The 19,706-nt window shown below is 46.1% G+C and overlaps 1 protein-coding gene and 1 pseudogene across 1 annotated transcript; one reads left to right on the top strand and one right to left on the bottom strand.

Moving 5' to 3' along the window:
* The first annotated feature begins 15,599 nt into the window (after positions 1 to 15,599).
* LOC119322316 lies at positions 15,600 to 16,336 on the top strand. Its single transcript, XM_037595809.1, has one exon. The coding sequence runs from the start codon at positions 15,600 to 15,602 to the stop codon at positions 16,134 to 16,136; it is 537 nt and encodes a 178-aa protein (XP_037451706.1). The 3' UTR covers positions 16,137 to 16,336.
* Positions 16,337 to 17,725: 1,389 nt separating this feature from the next.
* Positions 17,726 to 19,386, bottom strand: LOC119320996 (annotated as a pseudogene).
* Between the last annotated feature and the right edge of the window lie 320 nt (positions 19,387 to 19,706).

Genomic DNA, 19,706 nt, shown 5'->3' with positions numbered 1-19,706 from the left:
CCAATTGATCTACTTTAGTTAGCAGCAGTAGCGAAGGAATCGCTCGATCGGGTTTAGTTAACAGCCATCGATCGATCGCTCGGGTTCAGTAACACGTAGCCTGCGGTGCAATCGCCTGGGTTCAGTTAGATCCCAACACCTTGCTCGGGTTCAGTTAGAGCCAACGCCTCGCACACACGCACGTACCTTACGAGAGAAACGCGCATCGCTCGGCCCCCGACCTCCCACCGTAACCGGGAACTACCCGAAATTTTCCTCCCCCTCGCTTCTACCACGGTTTTTTCCGTCATGGACGGCCCAAACAATGTCATGCAGAAGCGTCTCCGGCCTACCCAGGACGAAAAGCCCATTTTCCGTCATGATTTTTTATCATAGAAGTAGGAGCCCACCACATCTATGATGATACCGGGTTTTCCCACAATTATCGTCATAGAAGTGTCACATATATGACAGAAAAAAAAATTGTTCGGCCCAAAATGTCACGGATGTGTCCTTTTTTGTAGTGAAGGTAGGAAACACATACACATGGCTCAATCAACTCCTACACATGCTAGTGGGTTTCATCTAGTTACTGTGGCAATGACAGGTCATGCAGAGGAAATGGGTTCAACTACCATAGCACACAGCAGTTTCAATCGCGTTGTCTTAATGCAGTAAAAGAGAGCAGAGGCGAGAACATGGGATTGTATCAATATGATCAAATGGTTGGTTGCTTGCCTTGCGGGTCCGTGGACTAGTAATGCTCCTCGTTAGGATATTCACGATACTCCTCAGGGGCAGAACCTGCCGTAGAGAGCACCGATATACAATTATCACCAAATAGTATGCAACAATATGATGCATGCATGAGACATGGCAAAATGAGTGTATTGGGATAATGCAACTAAGACCAGATGGGTTTGAACCATTTTGAATCAAAGATTCAAGTTCCAAGCTCATAAATGGCCCTTAATAGTGATTTACCTTGTTCTGCACTAAACAGAAGGTTAACATGCATGAAACCAGTACAGATGGATAGATTGGATTTTTCTGATCATTTTTCATATATAACACTTTGCATTTGGAGCTACAGATTAATTTCTATGAATTTTTGAAGTTTGTAGTATTTTCTGGAATTTCCTGTATAAGAATAATTCCAATAATTGAATTATTGCGTCAGCTTTGCGTCAGGGTGACATCAGTGGTCAACGGGGACGGTCCAGGTCAAACCTGACCAGTGGGCCCCGCGTTTCAGTGTCATTAGTCTAACTAATTTTTAGTTAGTACTAATCCTAGTTAATTAGCAGGGCTGGGCCCCACCTGTCATTGACCCGGGGGGTCAAACTGGGCCCACCCGAGGTCAAAATGGGTCAGCGGGGTCAAACTCGCCGGCGTTTAGCCGCCGGCAAGGCCAAAGGCAGCGGGGCAGTGCGTCTTTTGTGCTCCAACGACCAAAAAGGAGGCGGAGGGCATCTACGTAAGGCTGGAGGCGAGCCGCATCCAGTGGTGGTGGTGGTTGGGCTCGGAGTCGCCGGAAACGGCGCCGGCGACGACCTTGGCGGCTGTTGGAGCTCGGGTGAGCTCGGGCTCGTCGCTAGGAGGCACGTCGAGGCGCATGGAGTGGTGCTACAGCCTCCTGGGGGTGCGGTGAGGTTAGCGGGCAGGGTGGCGTGGCCGTTGCGTGGTCGGAGTCTCGTCGCCGACAAGCTCGGCGGCGGCGCGTGCGGGTGAGCTACATGCAGTTGCTACAGGGCTCGAGAGGGAGAACAGAGAGGATGGAGAGGGGCAGAAGCTCACGGCGAAGACGATGAGCTGGGCGGCGTGGTCGGGGACGAACTGCTGCAACGCTGACGGTGAAGGGGATCTCCGGTGGTGGCAGAGTCGGGCGAGGTCGTTGTGGTGGCTTTGGGGCATGCGAGTGCTCGGGGCTCGGCCTGCTTGATGGAGAATACGACGGCGGAGCTGCTGGACACGGTCAGATGGCACGGGGACGGCGGTGGCTACGTCTACGACGGCGAGGTGGTAGCGGCTGCGTCGGCCATGGCGGAGGGGAGCGAGGGAGAGAGCAGGAGGACGAATGGACGTGTCCAAGGGGTCGGGGGCGCGACGTGGAGGTCGTCCAGCTCGTCCGGCGGCGAAGCGGCAAGTAGGTGGCGTCGTGGAGAGCTCGCGCTCGTCGGCGTCACCTCCCAGCTTGCCTGGCGGGGACGAAGCAGCTGGCTGGCGCGGGCCAGCACAGTGCTGGACTGCCAGGTGGGCTGGGGCGTGGGTTTGGCCAGGTAAGCGGGGTTTTCCATTTGTTTCTGTTTTGTTTTATTTCTGTAAGTTTGTTGCTTTTCTAAAAATACTTAGGCATCTCCAAAAATTACCAAACTGCACATGGCCACTGTTTGGAATATATCCAGCATGGAACATTTTAGTTTGGGATTATTTGAGCATTTGAAATATTTTATATTATTTAAATGCCCAAACTCAAATAACTAATGATTTAATCCAGTGACCTTAGGATGACCTAGAAATTTGTGCATCACTTTTGGCAGTGGTTTAAGACCAAGGCAGAGGTGATGAACATTTTAGAAGGGCATTTCAGGTTCATTGAAAATATTTTTAGTAAACCCTAGTTGGTTTCAGGGGGGTGCATGGGGTTCTGTCATCCCCATTTCAAATTTCTGATGAATGGTAAACATGATGGAACACTCTAAATGCATGAACTAGCTAGGGTGTGACAACTCACCCCCACTCGGAAAAATCTCGTCCCGAGATTTAGGATCCTCCGGAAAGAAGGCGGGATACTCGAGTCGAAGATGATCCTCCCTTTCCCAAGTTGCTTCTTTCTCAGAATGGTGCGACCATTGAACCTTGAGAAACTTGATATTATGACGTCGAGTGGTACGCTCGGCTTGATCGAGGATACGAACGGGGTACTCTCTATACGTGAGATTTTCTTGAAGATCAAGCGTTTTGTGGTCCACTCCACGGATAGGATCCGAGAAGCAACGCCTGAGTTGAGAAACGTGAAAGACATCGTGGACTCTGGAGAGATGCGGAGGTAGTTCCAATTGGTAGGCAACTTCTTCTCGTTTGGCAAGAATGCGAAAGGGTCCAATGTAGCGAGGAGCCAATTTGCCTTTGATACCGAAGCGATGGGTTCCCTTCAGAGGAGTAACCCGAAGGTAAGCCTTCTCGCCAACCTCAAAAGTCATAGCCTTATGTTTTCGGTCATATTGGCTCTTTTGACGAGATTGGGCTGTTTTTAAATTTTCACGAACGATGCGAACTTGCTCTTCTGCTTCCTGGATCATATCCGGGCCAAAGAATTGCCGTTCCCCGGTTTCTGACCAATTAAGAGGCGTTCGACACCTTCGTCCATAGAGAACTTCAAAAGGGGCTTTACCCAAGCTAGATTGATAGCTGTTGTTATAAGCAAATTCGGCAAATGGAAGGCATTTCTCCCAATCCATTCCAAATGAGATAACAGAAGCTTGAAGCATGTCTTCTAGAATCTGGTTGACGCGTTCTAGTTGACCACTTGATTGAGGGTGAAAGGCGGTGCTAAAGGAAAGACGGGTTCCCATAGCATTTTGGAAACTTTCCCAAAATTGAGAGGTGAAGAGACTTCCTCGATCCGAGTTAATTTCCAGTGGAACACCATGGAGAGACACTATCCGGGAGATATACAAGTCTGCTAGCTGACTAGCGGTTATACTCTCGCGAATAGGCAAGAAATGGGCCACTTTGGAAAGACGGTCGATAACGACGAAGATAGAATTATTCCTTCTCTTGGTCCTGGGAAAACCGGTGATGAAATCCATACCAATTTTATCCCATTTCCATTCAGGAATAGCTAAAGGTTGAAGGGTGCCAGCAAGCCGTTGATGCTCTGCTTTTACGTGACGACAGACGTCGCAATTAGCAACAAACTAAGCAATGTCTCTCTTCATCCTAGTCCACCAGAACCTCTAGCGTAGGTCCTGATACATCTTGGTACTTCCGGGATGAATGGTGAGAGGAGATTCATGAGCCTCCTTAAGGATCAACTGTCGTAGTTGCCGCTTCTTGGGAACCACTAAACGGTTTCCGAAGTATACGACACCTTGATCATTCACGGAGAAACATGTAGCAACTCCGCTAACAATGTTCTCCTTGATCTGAGATATCCCCTTGTCATACCGCTGAGCGGTTATGATATGATCCGTAAGGGTAGGTTTCACCACCAAGGTGGAAAGGAATCCTTGAGGAACAATGTGAAGGTTAAGCTTTCGAAATTCCTCATGGAGAAGTGGTTGACTTTGTTGTAACATCAGATTGTTACAATAAGATTTACGACTTAGTGCATCAGCCATGACATTGGCTTTTCCTGGGGTGTAAGTTATCCCTAAGTCAAAATATGTGATCAACTCGACCCAACGTCTTTGCTTGAGATTCAAATCCGGTTGGGTGAATATATACTTCAAATTTTGGTGATCAGTGAAGATTTCGCAACAATTACCGAGGAGGTAATGTCGCCAGGTTTTGAGTGCATGGACTACAGCTGCAAGCTCTAGATCATGAGTAGGATAATTTTCCTCTTGTGGGTGCAATTGCCGTGAAGCATAAGCAATTACGTGATGATCTTGCATGAGAATGCAACCTAGTCCTTGTCACGAGGCGTCGCAATAAATAACAAAGTCCATGGAGAAGTCCGGTGGTACCAGTACGGGAGCAAATGTCAGGCGTCTTTTCAGTTCCTGAAAGCTGTGCTCGCATTGTGGGGTCCATGCAAACTTTTTATCTTTCTTGAGGAGTTCAGTTAGAGGTTTGCAACTTTGGAGAAGTTCTCGACAAATCGGCGACAATAGCTCGCTAAGCCAAGGAAACTCTGAACTTGCTTGACCGATTCAGGTGGAGTCCAATTAAGAATGGCTTGAACTCGCTCGGGATTGACAGCAATACCCTTACCAAAGATTACATGGCCTAGATAGGTCACTTCTGGCAACCAAAATTCACATTTAGAAAATTTGGCATAAAGGCGATGCTCTCGAAGTTTCATCAACACTAGCCTTAGATGCTCGGCATGTTCTTCCTCATTCTTGGAGTAGATGAGTATATCATCGAGGTAAACCACAACGAATTTATCCAAGTACTCCATGAAGATTGAGTTCATTAACCGAGAGAAAGTGGTTGGGGCGTTGGTTAAACCGAAGGACATGATGGTGTACTCGTATTGGCCATAACGAGTAACAAAGGCCTTTTTAGGAATATCCCCGTTCCTGATTTTGATTTGATGGTAGCCCAACCTCAAAATCCATCTTAGAGAAGACTGAGGATCCAGTGAGCTGATCATACAGGTCGTTGATCCTGGAGAGCGGATACTTGTTCTTTATTGTGACCAAGTTGATGGGTCGATAATCTACAACCATCCGATTCGTACCATCCTTCTTCTTGACAAAGAGGACGGGACAAGCCCATGGAGACGAACTAGGATGGATGAAACCCTTTTTCAAGGACTCATTGAGTTGTTTCTTAAGCTCGGCTAGTTCTAGTGGTGCCATCTTATAGGGTCTTCTAGAAATTGGGACAGTTCCTGGAATAAGATCTATCACGAACTCGACATCTCTGTCAGGTGGAACACCTGGGAATTCTTCTGGAAAGACATCCGGAAAGTCACGGACTACCGGAACGTCTTCGAGGTCTGGCAAAGGGCTGGCATTGAGAGAATATAGCTCTCGCTTGGCTACTCGGGTCAAGATATTGACTATCTCGCCCGATGGATGTGTAAGTTGAACAGTTCTAGAGAAGCAATCAATCTTGGCATGATGGGCTGACATCCAGTCCATACCCAAGATGATATTAATATCCGAGGATTTGAGAGCTATCAACGATGCAAGGAAAACAAGTCTGTCGACTTGGATTTCATTTCCATGGCTTACTCTAGAGGTTTGCCATCTAGAACCAGGAGTAGAAATTTCCATGGTAGAAGGCGTATCATAGAATGCGGTGTTATGCAAACGAGCATAGTTTTCGGATATGAATGAATGAGATGCTCTAGTATCGAAAAGAACAGATGTCGGATGGCAATTAACAAGGAGCGTACCGAGAACGACATTGGGATCCTCCTGAGCCTCTTCAGCTGAGACACAGTTAACATGGCCACGTTTAGCGGTGGCTAGCTTCACGTAGTACACCTTTCCTGTTGGCTTGCCACGGCCAATAGCCCTTCCAGACTGGTTGGGGTTGGTCTAGGGACACTCACGCATGTAGTGACCCGGTTCCCCACACTTGAAGCACGTCACAGAGCTAGTGCGTGGAGGTGCATTGTTGGTTGGTCCACCATAGGGCTTGGCTGGTGCATCTGCTAAGCTGGGCGAGGCGCCTGATAGGATGGCCTCAGTGTGAACCTGGGTGGCAGGGCGGTGTTAGGAACCCACACACGGCGCTTCTGAGGACCAGAACCGGATGATGAACCCATATCACGGCCATGCTTGTGTGTTGCTTCGAAATCAGTCTGGCATGTCTCAGCACTGATGTCCTTGTTTACAAGCTTCTGAAAGGAGGTGCATTCATGCAGACAGAGGTCACGGAGAAGCTCGGGGCTAAGTCCCTTGCGGAACCTTGCCTGCTTCTTGGCATTGGTGGAAACTTCCTCAGTTGCATAACGTGCTAGGTTACCGAACTCCCTACTGTATGCATCCACAGAGAGTCTTCCTTGGGTGAAACTGCAGAACTCCTCACGCTTCCGATCCATAAGACCCTCCGCAATGTGATGTTCACGGAAAGCCTCACTGAATTTTGCCCAAGTAGTGACCTGGCCAGCTGGGCGCATGGCCTCATAATTCTCCAACCAGAGACTGGTGGGGCCTTCAAGATGATAGGCAGTAAAAGTGACCTTATCAGCATCAGCTACGAGTGCAGAACATAGCTTGTGGGTAATGCTGTGAAGCCAATCATCAGCGTCGAGGGGCTCGATGGAGTGATGGAAGGTGGGTAGATGTAACTTGATGAAGTCACTGAGCGACACCAAGTTATTCCTCGGATGCAGTGATGTGTTATGTTCGATGCGCTCCAACAAACGGTTGGTCTCCTGCTTGTTCCTCTCGGCCTCCAGCATGACCTCAGCCAGAGAAGAAGGATGAGGCAGGTTCGCATCTCCAGCTCCACTGCCTTTAGCCGGCTTCGGGGGAGCAGGGTTGTTGCGTGTGTTGACCATCCTAGGAAAACAAGACAATAGTTTAGTCCAGAATGATAAGATTCTGACACAGAAATGCAGAATGTAAGGGATAACTCGGAATGCAAGATGATCATCCGTATGACATGGTAAATACAGAAACTGCTACATTTATTCCATCGTCATACACACCATGCAAGGTTTAGTACAAGACCAAACGGAGTACAACTGCGGTGAAAGGAAGATTACATCTCATCGGAGGCATCCCAAGCTCCTATACATTATTTTTCTACACCTTCGGAAAGTGGTACACACTAAGTCATATCCCACGAGTCACGCAGGACGATGGAAGATATAACTGTTACAATACTAGTGGTGCTACCATTAGCTCAGACATCTCCGTAATAATCTTCATAGAGATTACCCCCATGTCCTGGAAGCTGGACGTGATCATCTGGAAACAGTCGATCCTGAGGAGCCTGTGGTCCATAAGGACACGGATGTGGCCTGGGTTCAACAAACGGTGGCAGAAGAGGTCCACGGGGAGGAGTGATGCCCCCTACATCACGCCAATCCATGCGATCCGGCATACTAGACCGCACGGGGTACAGATCCCGCATATCCATATACCCTGCCTGCACAGCAGGTGCAAACCGGGTCAAAGTGGCCCAGTGATCAGACCGGGAGTTGAAAAGCTCCAATCGCAAGGCACAATTTTCACGGTCCTTATCCTCAAGCATCTGTGCGGTGGTGCGGAGTAGTGAATCCTCATGAGAAGAGTCGGTGTAAATAGCTGTGAAGTAACCTTCTGCCCCAGGGAGTGACGCTGGCATATAGCGGAAGTCAGTGTTCCGAAGCAAGGAGGTTCTAGCCCGCATAATAGTCATCATCGAATAAGCAGCGTCCTGCACAGACATCTTGATGGTAACCCCAAGTCCATATGAGCAATGGAGGGGTTCAGTGGATCTAGGATAGGAAGGGAATATCCTGACGGTGCAGAGGTATTGGCTTTAATTGAAGTCTCTATACTGCTCCTCAATGGTGTACTCGGGATACCATCGGTATCCAGCCTCGATCATTACGTGGACCAACATAGCGGTGTGTCTAGGTACATCGAGGCACCGAGTCAGACGAACAACTTGATTTTGGGTGCGGGAGGCCATCTGAAACATGATGTAATGCAAAGGCATTAGAATTTCTAGAAGAAATTGGACAGCATAACGGCTGTAAATGCTCAAAAAAGATTTTGAGACACTTTGCAAAGGATTGCATAGACACTCAACAACATCATATCAAGATTCTGGGTCCATCTTAGCAACATAATGGGGTAGTAGAACTGAGCTAGGCTTGTATCCATCAAACCTATAAGGTACTACTGATTAGTAACACGTGAACATGATAGAGAGAAGAGATCCTAATCCTTAACTGCCGGTGGAAGAATGGACTGACTCAGAGCCATGAGGTAAAGGAGTAAAAAGAACCTTACGTTCCATCCCACAAACAATTCCCCTACATATAACTTAAGCATTTCTAGACTCAACATCGACCAGTTTGGCTTGGAGAACCTACAGGCAGTCCGACTCTGATACCAAGGCTGTCAGGACCCCGACTCAATGCCACATCGATCTAGCATGTAACACCTCATATCACTTTGCGACCTCACGCACGGTATTCCCACGGGTGTCCCCGGGACCATTTGCGCCTTTTGGCACACGTATATGATAGTGTCGCTAGCATCCATATGACAAGGAGCTCAGGCTGACATGGCTAGTCGTGAACCCAAAGTGGCACTAACTTACAGGGACAGGCATACATGACCCAACAACAAACGTGTCGGTCATCAGCGAGTGAATCCGGGCTGTAGCACTGGGCTAGCAGGACTCCGGTAAACCGGGCTATAGCGGGCTAACATGACTCCGGTATTCATCACGTGACATTTCCCTGTAGGGACAGACACAAGAACGAAGAAGGACACGTGCCGGCCAGCCTAAGTGTTCCGAAGCAGTAGCAAGCTACCATGGCTCAGTGGAAGCACTAGGAGACATTTCCCGGTAAGAGAGGCTACTAAGGATAAACAACTAGATAGTCAGATCCCACACATACCAAGCATTTCAATCATACACACAATATGCTCGATATGTGCAAATACAACATGGCATCACAACATGACTCTACAACTCAAGTACTTTATTTAAAGGCTCAGAGAGCCATACATATCATACACACAAGTACGGGTCACACGACCCAGCATTCAAGTCATACAAACATACAAGCCAACAGCGGAAGTAACTTGTCTGAGTACAGACAACTAGGAAATAAAAGAGGCTTGAGAAAGCCTGACTATACTACATGGTCCATCGTGAGCTCAGGATCACCACCTGGGCTTCAGCCTACTCGTCGACATCGACGTCTATGAAGAACCCATCATAAGGGGTTGCAGCGTCTTCTATAAAACGTAAATTAAGCAACATGAGTACAAAGGTACTCAGCAAGACTTACATCAGATCCTACATACATGCACATTATCAAGAAGGGATGGTGGGGTTATTGCAGCAAGCCAGCTTTGACTCTTGGCTAAGCTATCTTACGAGACTCCAACTTGAAATGGTTTTGCGCACTCGAGTCCACTGCACACCACTACAATACACTACCGAGGATCCACCTCTGTCATCCTACGGAGGAGCCATCCTTGGCACTCACGCTTATCTTGAGGCTTTTAGTAGTATCCATTTACTTGTCTATGAACTGTATAGACAACCAAGTAGTCCTTTAGCGCGGACGCGGCTATTTGAATAGATGATGTTAACCCTGCAGGGGTGTACTTCTTCATACATGTTTCCACCACTTAGCGTCTGCACACGACATGTGCTCGGCACACTTCAAACGAAAGCCGACGTGGGTGTAGACTACGACCTACCTAAACACCTAAGTCTCTAGTCCAGGTTTATCGCCTATTCAGGTTCCATCCGCAGGGAGTCCGACCGAGGTTTCCACATACGACCCCGAACGATGTGTACAGGGTTCCGAGACACCTAATGGGTGCCCGGCATGCCCGGCCACGTACCTACCGCATCATAGCCCACCCCGCGGGTCAACGCTGCTCACGGCCTCCAGTAAGCTACAAACACCAGAAACTACTTGCAACTCCTGGACAGAGGACTAGGGTGGATAAGAAGTTGAGCGAGTCAATTAAGGATCCCAATGTATGGTAGTAGCTGATTCTTAAATCACATATACAGATCTCGGTGCTTATGGACGGTTCCAATGAAACAACCCACCATGTACTCCTACATGGCCTCTCATCGATACCTTTACCAAATTGTGTTCAACACATCACTCTCATTACCGACATGATCATTTCACTCTAGCCCATCACCCAGATGAACCAGACCTGACACGACTCTAAGCATAGCAGGCATAGCAAGGTAGGAAACACATACACATGGCTCAATCAACTCCTACACATGCTAGTGGGTTTCATCTAGTTACTGTGGCAATGACAGGCCATGCAGAGGAAATGGGTTCAACTACCATAGCACACAGCAGTTTGAATCGCGTTGTCTTAATGCAGTAAAAGTGAGCACAGGCGAGAACATGGGATTGTATCGATATGATCAAATGGTTGGTTGCTTGCCTTGCGGGTCCGTGGACTGGTAATGCTCCTCGTTAGGATATTCGCGATACTCCTCGGGGGCAGAACCTGCCGCAGAGAGCACCGATATACAATCATCACCAAACAATATGCAACAATATAATGCATGCATGAGACATGGCAAAATGAGTGTATTGGGCTAATGCAACTAAGAACAGATGGGTTTGAACCATTTTGAATCAAAGATTCAAGTTCCAAGCACATAAATGGCCCTTAATAGTGCTTTATCTTGTTCTGCACTAAACAGCAGGTTAACTTGCTTAAACATGCATGAAACCAGTACAGATGGATAGATTGGATTTTTCTGATCATTTTTCATATATAACACTTTGCATTTGGAGCTACAGATTAATTTCTATGAATTTTTTAAGTTTGTAGTATTTTCTGGAATTTCCTGTATAAGAATAATTCTAGTAATTGAATTTTTGCGTCAGCTTTGCGTCAGGGTGACGTTAGTGGTCAACGGGGACGATCCAGGTCAAACCTGACTAGTGGGTCCCGCGTGTCAGTGTCATTAGTCTAACTAATTTTTAGTTAGTACTAATCCTAGTTAATTAGCAGGGCTGGGCCCCACCTGTCATTGACCCAGGGGGGTCAAACTGGGCCCACCCAAGGTCAAACTGGGCAGCGGGGTCAAACTCGCCGGCGTTTAGCCGCCAGCGAGGCCAAACGCGGCGGGGCAGTGCGGGTTTTGTGCTCCGGCGACCAAAAAGGTGGTGGAGGGCATCTACGTGCGGCTGGAGGCGAGCCGCATCCAGCGGCGGTGGTGGTTGGGCTCGAGGTCGCCGGAAATGGCGTCGGCGATGACCTTGGCGGCTGCCGGAGCTCAGGTGAGCTCGGGCTCGTCGCTAGGAGGCACGGCGAGGCGCGTGGAGTGGTGCTACGTCATCCTGGGGGTGCGGTGAGGTTAGCGGGCAGGGTGGCATGGCCGTTGCGTGGTCGGAGTCTCGTCGGCGGCGAGCTCGGCGACGGCGCATGCGGGTGAGCTACGTGCAGTCGCTAGTGGTCTCAAGAGGGAGAACGGAGAGGATGGAGAGGGGCAGAAGCTCACGGCGAAGACGATGAGCTGGGCGGCACGGTCGGGGATGAACTGCTGCGACGGTGACGGTAAAGGGGATCTCCGGCAGTGGCGGAGTCGGGCGAGGTCGTTGCGGTGGCTTCGGGGCATGCGAGTGCTCGGGGCTCGGCCTGCTCGATGGAGAAGACGACGGCGGAGCTGCTGGACACGGTCAGACGGCGTGGGGACGGCGGTGGCTACGTCTATGACAGCGAGGTGGCAGCGGCTGCGTCGGCCATGGCGGAGGGGAGCGAGGGAGAGAGCAGGGGGGCGAATGGACGTGTCCAGGGGGTCGGGGCGCGACGTGGAGGTCGTCCAGCGGCGAAGCGGCAAGCAGGTGGCGTCGTGGCGAGCTCGCGCTCGTCGGTGTCACCTCCCTGCCTGCCTGGCGGGGACGAAGCAGCTGGCTGGCGCGGGCCAGCACAGTGCTGGGCCGCCAGGTGGGCCGGGGCGTGGGTTTGGCCAGGTAAGTGGGGTTTTCCATTTATTTCTGTTTTATTTTATTTCTGTAACTTTGTTGCTTTTCTAAAAAAATACTTAGGCATCTCCAAAAATCACCAAACTGCACATGGTCACTGTTTGGAATATATCCAGCATGGAACATTTTAGTTTGGGATTATTTGAGCATTTGAAATATTTTATATTATTTAAATGCCCAAACTCAAATAACTAATGATTTAATCCAGATTTAATCCAGTGACCTTAGGATAACCTAGAAATTTGTGCATCACCTTTTACAGTGGTTTAAGACCAAGACAGAGGTGATGAACATTTTAGAAGGGCATTTCAGGTTCATTAAAAATATTTTTAGTAAACCCTAGTCGGTTTCAGGGGGGTGTTGGGGGTTCTGTCATCCCCATTTCAAGTTTCTGATGAATGGTGAACATGATGCAACACTCTAAATGCATGAACTAGCTAGAGTGTGACAAATAAATAAAGGAAAATCAGAGAAATATGACCAGTAAATAAAAAATAAAAAAAGAGAAATTTGAAGAAAAAGAAAAGAGCTTTTTTGTAGGCCGATAAAACAAATTACAAACTCGGGTAGCACAACAGAGGGAACAAAGCCCAGAAGCAAAATGAAAAAGGCCCTCCCATCTCCACCAGCCCGTGCAGCGACAAAGGAAAGCATACATTTCAGCGGTAAGCCTATACCCCTATATCATGCCTTCAGCTAGTCCATCTTCCGACTTGCTGAAGAGGCGAGCGAGATTGGCCTGCCCACGCGCGCGGGAGGACACAACCCCTTTTTCTGTTTTCGTTTTTTGTTTTATTTTTATATTTTTTATGATTTAAAAAAAATTCTAAATATACATATTACAAAAAGCACTAACAACTTTTTTGAATTTTTGAACAAGTATTTGAAAAATGTTAAGCAAGCATTCAGAAAATGTTGAACGTGTATAGGAAAGTTGTAGATCATGTATTACAAAATTATTTTTTTATCTTCTATAGTACAATGTTAATCAAGCATTTGGAAAATGTTAAATGTGTATAAAAAATCTTGACCATGTATTATAAAATTGATGAAAGACCTTGATCATGTATGTTAAAATGATAATCGATCAATCATTTGAAGAAATTTTGAACAAGTGATTGAATAATGTTAATCAAGCATATGGAAGATGTTAAATGATTATAGAAAAAATGTTGACAATGTATTAAAAAATCTTTTTATTTGAAAACTGTTCATCAAGCATTTTAAAAAATGTATATAAAAATATTGACCATGTATTAAAAAAATGTTAATCTTGTATATTAAAAATGTTAATCAAGCATTTAAAAATATAAACAATGTGTATAGAAAAAAGGTTGACCATATTTTAAAAAATGTTAAATTTTTACTATAAAAATGTCACATGTGTATTATTAAAGTGTCGTTGAGATATACAGAAAAATGTAGAATGACCGAAAGAGATAAAGAAAACCAAAAAAGAAAAATAAAAAAATCAAAGAAAAAATAAAATGAAATATAAACCTAAGAAAAAAATCAAAATAGAATGAAAAAAGAAAAAAAACAGAGAAGAAAAAAAAGAAAAGAAACAGGAAAAAAAATCTGAGGAAACCGACTCGAATTGCCTCAAGATGGATGACCCCCTACTACTATTCACCAAAGCGAAGCGGGCGGAGTAGCTAGCAGCGCCGAACTTCTCCCTGGAGGTACTACTTATCCCCATGCGTGCTCCTTTTTCGGGCCGACCCAGTTGCTTGCGCGAGGAGCGATTCCCTTCGGCGGGAGCAACTCCCGTCTCGCTTAATGCAGACATAGCTCTCGAGTACACAGATGTCTCGCTTGACGCGAGATAACGGTCAACCTCGCTTTAGGAGGAAGTGTGAGGTTGGGATGGAGCAGCTCGTCTCAGGCCACAACCTCTTTTATTTTTGTTTTTTCTCACATTTTTCATTTGGTTTTTTGCTTAATTTTTTATTTTTAATAATTTCAAATATATGTTGCCAAAAAAACTCTACATTAAACATTTGAAAATGTTAATCTAGCATTTGTAAAATGTTAAATGTGTATAAAAAATATTTCTCATGTACAAAAAAATTCAATTTATATGAAAAAATGATCATGTATTTAAAAATATTAATCAAGAATTTGAAAACATATTAGTCATTTTTAGTAAATTAAACGTGTATAAAAAATGTTCCTGATGTAGACCAAAAATGTAGAACATGTATTAAAATTTTAATGTAATAACATAAATTTGAAAACAAATGTTGATCATGTTTAAAGAAAATGTTAATCATATAACTAAAAATGGTAACCTTTTATAAAGGAAGTTCCTGATATATAAAAAAATTGTACAATGTTTGTGAAAAAGGTAGTCATGAAACACAAAAAAAATTTGAAAAATTAATCATCTATTTCAAAAATGTTAAACATGTACAGAAAAAATGTTCCTGATGTATATGAAAAATGTAGAATGTCTATTAAAATTGAATAGAAAAAAAGGAATTAAAAAATGATCATTTATAGAAAATGGTAATCATATATTTCTAAAATATTAAACATGTATGTGGACGGAGTTGACGGAGCTCCAGCATAGATTCCCGTCGTCTCCTTGGGACGGTAAGGTTAGGGTTTCTCGTCAGGTGGCGAGATTTGATACCAGATACTTCAGATCTATCCAAAGGTTCAAGGGAACAACTGCAACTCCATGGCGCTGGTCCTTAGGGGCATGTGCATGAAGACTTTTCGCATATCATCAACAAGGTCAAAGATGGCTCCAGTAGTGGAGCAGCGACAGCGGCTCTTCGACGGCTCATTTTGGCGACGATAGTCATCGTTCTGTGGTCTCAGAGTCTCGTTGTGATTTTTATTAGTTTGAGATGATTTGTGCTTATGATGAACTTAGGCTGATAATAGATCTGGATCATCATCTTTCCGCAAAAAATGAAGAAGATCTGGATCATCTTTTGAAAAAAGAGACATGTGGAACTCTGGCTTGCTTGCTACTCCCAACCGTGGATTTTCACCCATGCACGCGCAGTTTATGCTTTCCCGAAACCGAATAAAGATTCTGTAGACTTTGAACAGAGATTGTAGTATGCCTTGAATACCCTGCACAAGATCAATCTCTAGAAAGCCCCAACAAGAACAAAGATCTCTTCCGTACAGCAAACCACGGAGGCGTGCCTGACTACGATCCTAACGGCCTATATATTCGCACGTAACCGACGCAGTGGCATTCCAAATTCCACCGGCGGATACACACGCGTACTACGACAGATCTCCCCCGCGCAACAACCGCATGAACGGCGCCATGGGTTCCCGCGGCCGCATCGACCCCGCGGAAGAGGCGCGCCACCGGCAGGTGATGGGCGGCCTCGGCGTGTACGACGCCGACTGGGCGCTGGCCAAGGCGCTGGAGCAATCCGACGTCCAGCCGGGGCAGAACAGGCTGCTCCTCACCAAGGAGCAGGTGCGGGACGGCCCCATCCCCAAGCTCTTCCCGGAGCTGGAGGAGCTCCGCGGCGACGGCCTGAACGCCGAGCACCGGGTCGCGGTCAAGGTCCTCGACGCCGACGGCCGCGAGAAGGACGCGCAACTCCGCTACCTCAACTCCAACAAGGCGTACCGGGTCATGGGGTCCGACTGGAGGCGGCTCGTGCAGGAGAGCGGCATGTGCAAGGGAGACCGCCTCGATCTGTACGCCTGCAGGCGCGGCGACGGCGACCGCTGCCTCTTCGTGTTCAGGAACCAGGGCGGTGGCGCCGGCGATATGTCCCGGAGCAATGGTGGAGACGGCCGGGTTCTGCGGCGGGTCACGTCGTCAATGGCGGCCATGCTGATAGAGTGATGGTTAGACAACAAAATCCACCCTTTGTCAAACAAATTTTAGAGGGATAGGCACGCTTTACTGCACCTGATGATTACTGTGATGATTTATCAGTTTTGATGGTTTATGTATGACACGCTTCAGTTATACAACCAGTTACTACAGATCACGATCATACTAGTATTTCAATTATTAAAACGACACCATGTCCTTTCAATGTATACTATTCGCAGATGCTCAGTATGCTAGTATACACGTATAATGATACACTTCAGATGGCAGATAATTTCATCAAACAGTATAACTTTATTGTCAACTCAGAGTTCAGTTTCTGTAAAAGAACAATGGTTCCAGAAAAACAATAAACACCAACCTTGTACATTGATACAGTATTTGTCATCAGATTAAAGAAATACGACAATACTTTCTTGACACGCGGTTTGTATAGATTCCTTGTATGTAGTTCTAGCCTTCCAAGAGTCTTCAACATTTCTAGAGGATACGTTTAACTCTGCCTAACAGTACCTTTCCTCTTCGAAGCCACGATACTTACCATTCGACCTGCAACCAAACACATTTAGAGGCCCAAACTTCTATTACTAATCTAATAATCCAAGATATGCAAGTTGGAAAATTTTCAATTCCATTGGATTTGTAGGCCAATGCATCTCTTAGTTTCCAGCGATAAAAGGCAACAGAAATATAAGAAATATCTGAACAGACTTTCAAGACCAATCACAGCACACGTTTTACCATGAGTGAACAAATTTCCATACATTAATTTACACGTGCTTATGGGATTATTATTCTGTGAATAAGTTTTAATGAGGTCTTCATCTAATGCAAAGGATATGTCATATGAATCCAAGAGATTTACTAAAGCAGGGCAACTTGATTCTCTCTCGGTTATTATCTATCTCCAAATGGAAGAACATGAGTAATATCTGAACACTGATTTTCTCAACAACAACCAATTGGTTTACTCAACTATTTGTGCGATCATGATAACCCATGCATGCTTCATATTTTGTTCTAGGACATTTACGTGTGGCCAATTGGAGCAAAAATAAGTTGGATGGTCTTTTTTTTTTCTTGAACCACCAATCTGCATCCCAAGTACTTCTATCAATCAAATTTGAGAAAACGAGAGTGCATATCCATAGATAAAATGTAATATTCTAATCATCACGGAGTCAGTTTTCTAGATAAGAAAACAATAAATAATGTTTCTAAACTGTCTGCACAAATAGAAACCGTGGAGGGCGACATGAGTGGTTGCTTACTGTTTGTTGTTCCTGCACTAATCCTTATGTATGTGTGGACTATGGAAGCAGTGAGCACATCAACTTATTCCAATGCATAAAAAATGTTTGGTTCTAACATAAAAAAAAGGTGCTACATTATGGAGGCTCACAAGCTTCAGTTGAAGGGAAAGCAAGAGTACAGACTCGGTAACTATAGAATTATTATGGAGTTGAGGAACTCCTTCCAACTAAAACATGATAGGATAGATGATAAGAATATATTGTGTATCATTTTTCAGTTAGGGCCGAAAGTGAATCAGAGCTGGCGAAGCCAAACCCAACCCCTCAACTGCCCTCTTCCTCTCCTCAGCAGTCCATGGATATCTTGATGGACAAACCTTGCCTTTGATCTCGGGATCCAAGTAACCACAGCGTCCACACATCTTCCTGTCGTGCAGAGATATCTCTGCAATATTCACTGCAGCTTCCACAACACACCTGATGTATCGCATAAAGTTGCCGTCAGGTTGGAAGCCATATATGGTAAGCTTAGCCAGATTCTTGTGCTTGAAAGCAGGGGCATACGGCTTCCACTTCACGTCTGCCTTTTCGCAGAAACCATTTTCCTTCCGGAACTCTTCGTCTGTCGCCATTATGCACCAATGGTCCCATACTGTGATGCACAGCGCTTTTAGGGAGGGTGCAGCTTCAAGAATAAACATTGTCCAACCTAAATCACATCCTTCAGGAAGATTGTCCAGATTCACATGCTGTAGTTTGCTGAGCGTAGTTGTGAGCAGCTTCGGGCATTCTGGTAGAACCCAAATCTGGGATGGAAAAATAAATACAAACTCAGTGCAAGTTCCATATAAACTACATTCTCAACTGGCGAAGACCCCCTCAAGTTACTATTGTTACATATATAAGTATAACCATCATATGTAAAGTGAGAAGGGACAGATATGATTCAAAAACTAATGAGTACCTTTTCACTTCTAAAATCCAGATGCAGATCGGTTATGGAAGGAACATTAGCAAGGAACGTAGTTAACTCAAGAGTCTTATCCGAAGAGACGCCAGTTTTAGTGAGGCTCAGCTTTGAAAGCTGCGGTACAAAACCAAAATGAAGGGGATCTTCATGAGAGTACCAACCAGTATAGCTCACCCGTTGGAGTTTGGGTAGACATATCAGCTCGCTTCTCTCAAATTGCCCATAGTCAACCTCGAGCTCAACAAGTAGAGCATGTTCTACTTGGAGTACAGAAAGGATCCCTGAGTCGCAATAGGTTAAACGCAAAGACTCCAAGACCTTGCAAGTGCTGAGGATGTTGGGTATGTCCAGTTCACCAAACCTCATATTGCGCAGCCACAGGCGCCTAAGGCCAGCGAATACATCCGGACAAGCAGCGATAAAATCATTGAACTGCTTCCCAAAGCGGAGGAGATCGTCGGGAGAGGATATCTTATAGGCCTTCTCCGTTGTGATCTCAAACTCAGCTGCGTCAACCATCCGGGTTGCCATGGCACGGGCAACAGATTTGCCAATGGTGAGAGAGTCATCTTGCGTCAAGATAAATCTGATTCTGAGATTGCTGATGGTGATCTCCGGGCTCCTTTTGCTCAAGATGCTATCTGTTACATGAGCCACAGCACTGTTGGTCCGGAGGAACTCACTGGTGGTGACAACACGATCATGGAGACCTGGAATGGAACTAACACTTAGAAAGATCCGCGTGAGCATGGCAGGGAGCTTCAGCATTTGCTTGGACAGGATGCAGGTCCTTATAGCATCGAGTGTGTCCACCCTGTCGAGAATGTTGAGCAGAAGGTCATTGGGCAGATTGCTAAGCATGTCTCCGTTGCCAGCAGCGTCTTCGCTGCGAGTTGCTTTCCGCGTTGCATTTAGCTGGAACCAAAAAAAAAAGGAGTCTTTTGAGGATTAACCTTGCGCGAAAGATAAACATCATCAGACACAAAAGAAGAATATAACTTGCATTGCGTCTACGGCGACCGTTTTTGTTCTTCATGTCTGATCGGATCAACCTTATTGGATTTGGGACAATGGCGGCCGCAGGCTGGCGCAACAAAACAGACTAATCGGAGACGCAACTTATTCGATGGACGAGCGCAGGCAGGCTCTCTGCCAAAAGGGGGGAGATTATTAGATGAGAGGGAGGAGGATTCTGACTACAACTTCTCAACAGACATATACTACGAGTAAAAGTTACTCCTTTTGGACTGCGCTTGCCGCACAAACCGAAATCGATCTCCTATCTGAAATCGACTCTTCTTCCGTCTCTGGATCCCGCGGGGTTATTTCACCAAAAACGCAGCCAAAGCCAGGCAT

This window comes from Triticum dicoccoides, chromosome 6B (genome assembly GCF_002162155.2).
Source record: "Triticum dicoccoides isolate Atlit2015 ecotype Zavitan chromosome 6B, WEW_v2.0, whole genome shotgun sequence".
NCBI lineage: Eukaryota > Viridiplantae > Streptophyta > Magnoliopsida > Poales > Poaceae > Triticum > Triticum dicoccoides.
Note: the sequence above shows the minus strand (reverse complement) of the source record. Positions and strands in the feature narration are given on the sequence as shown.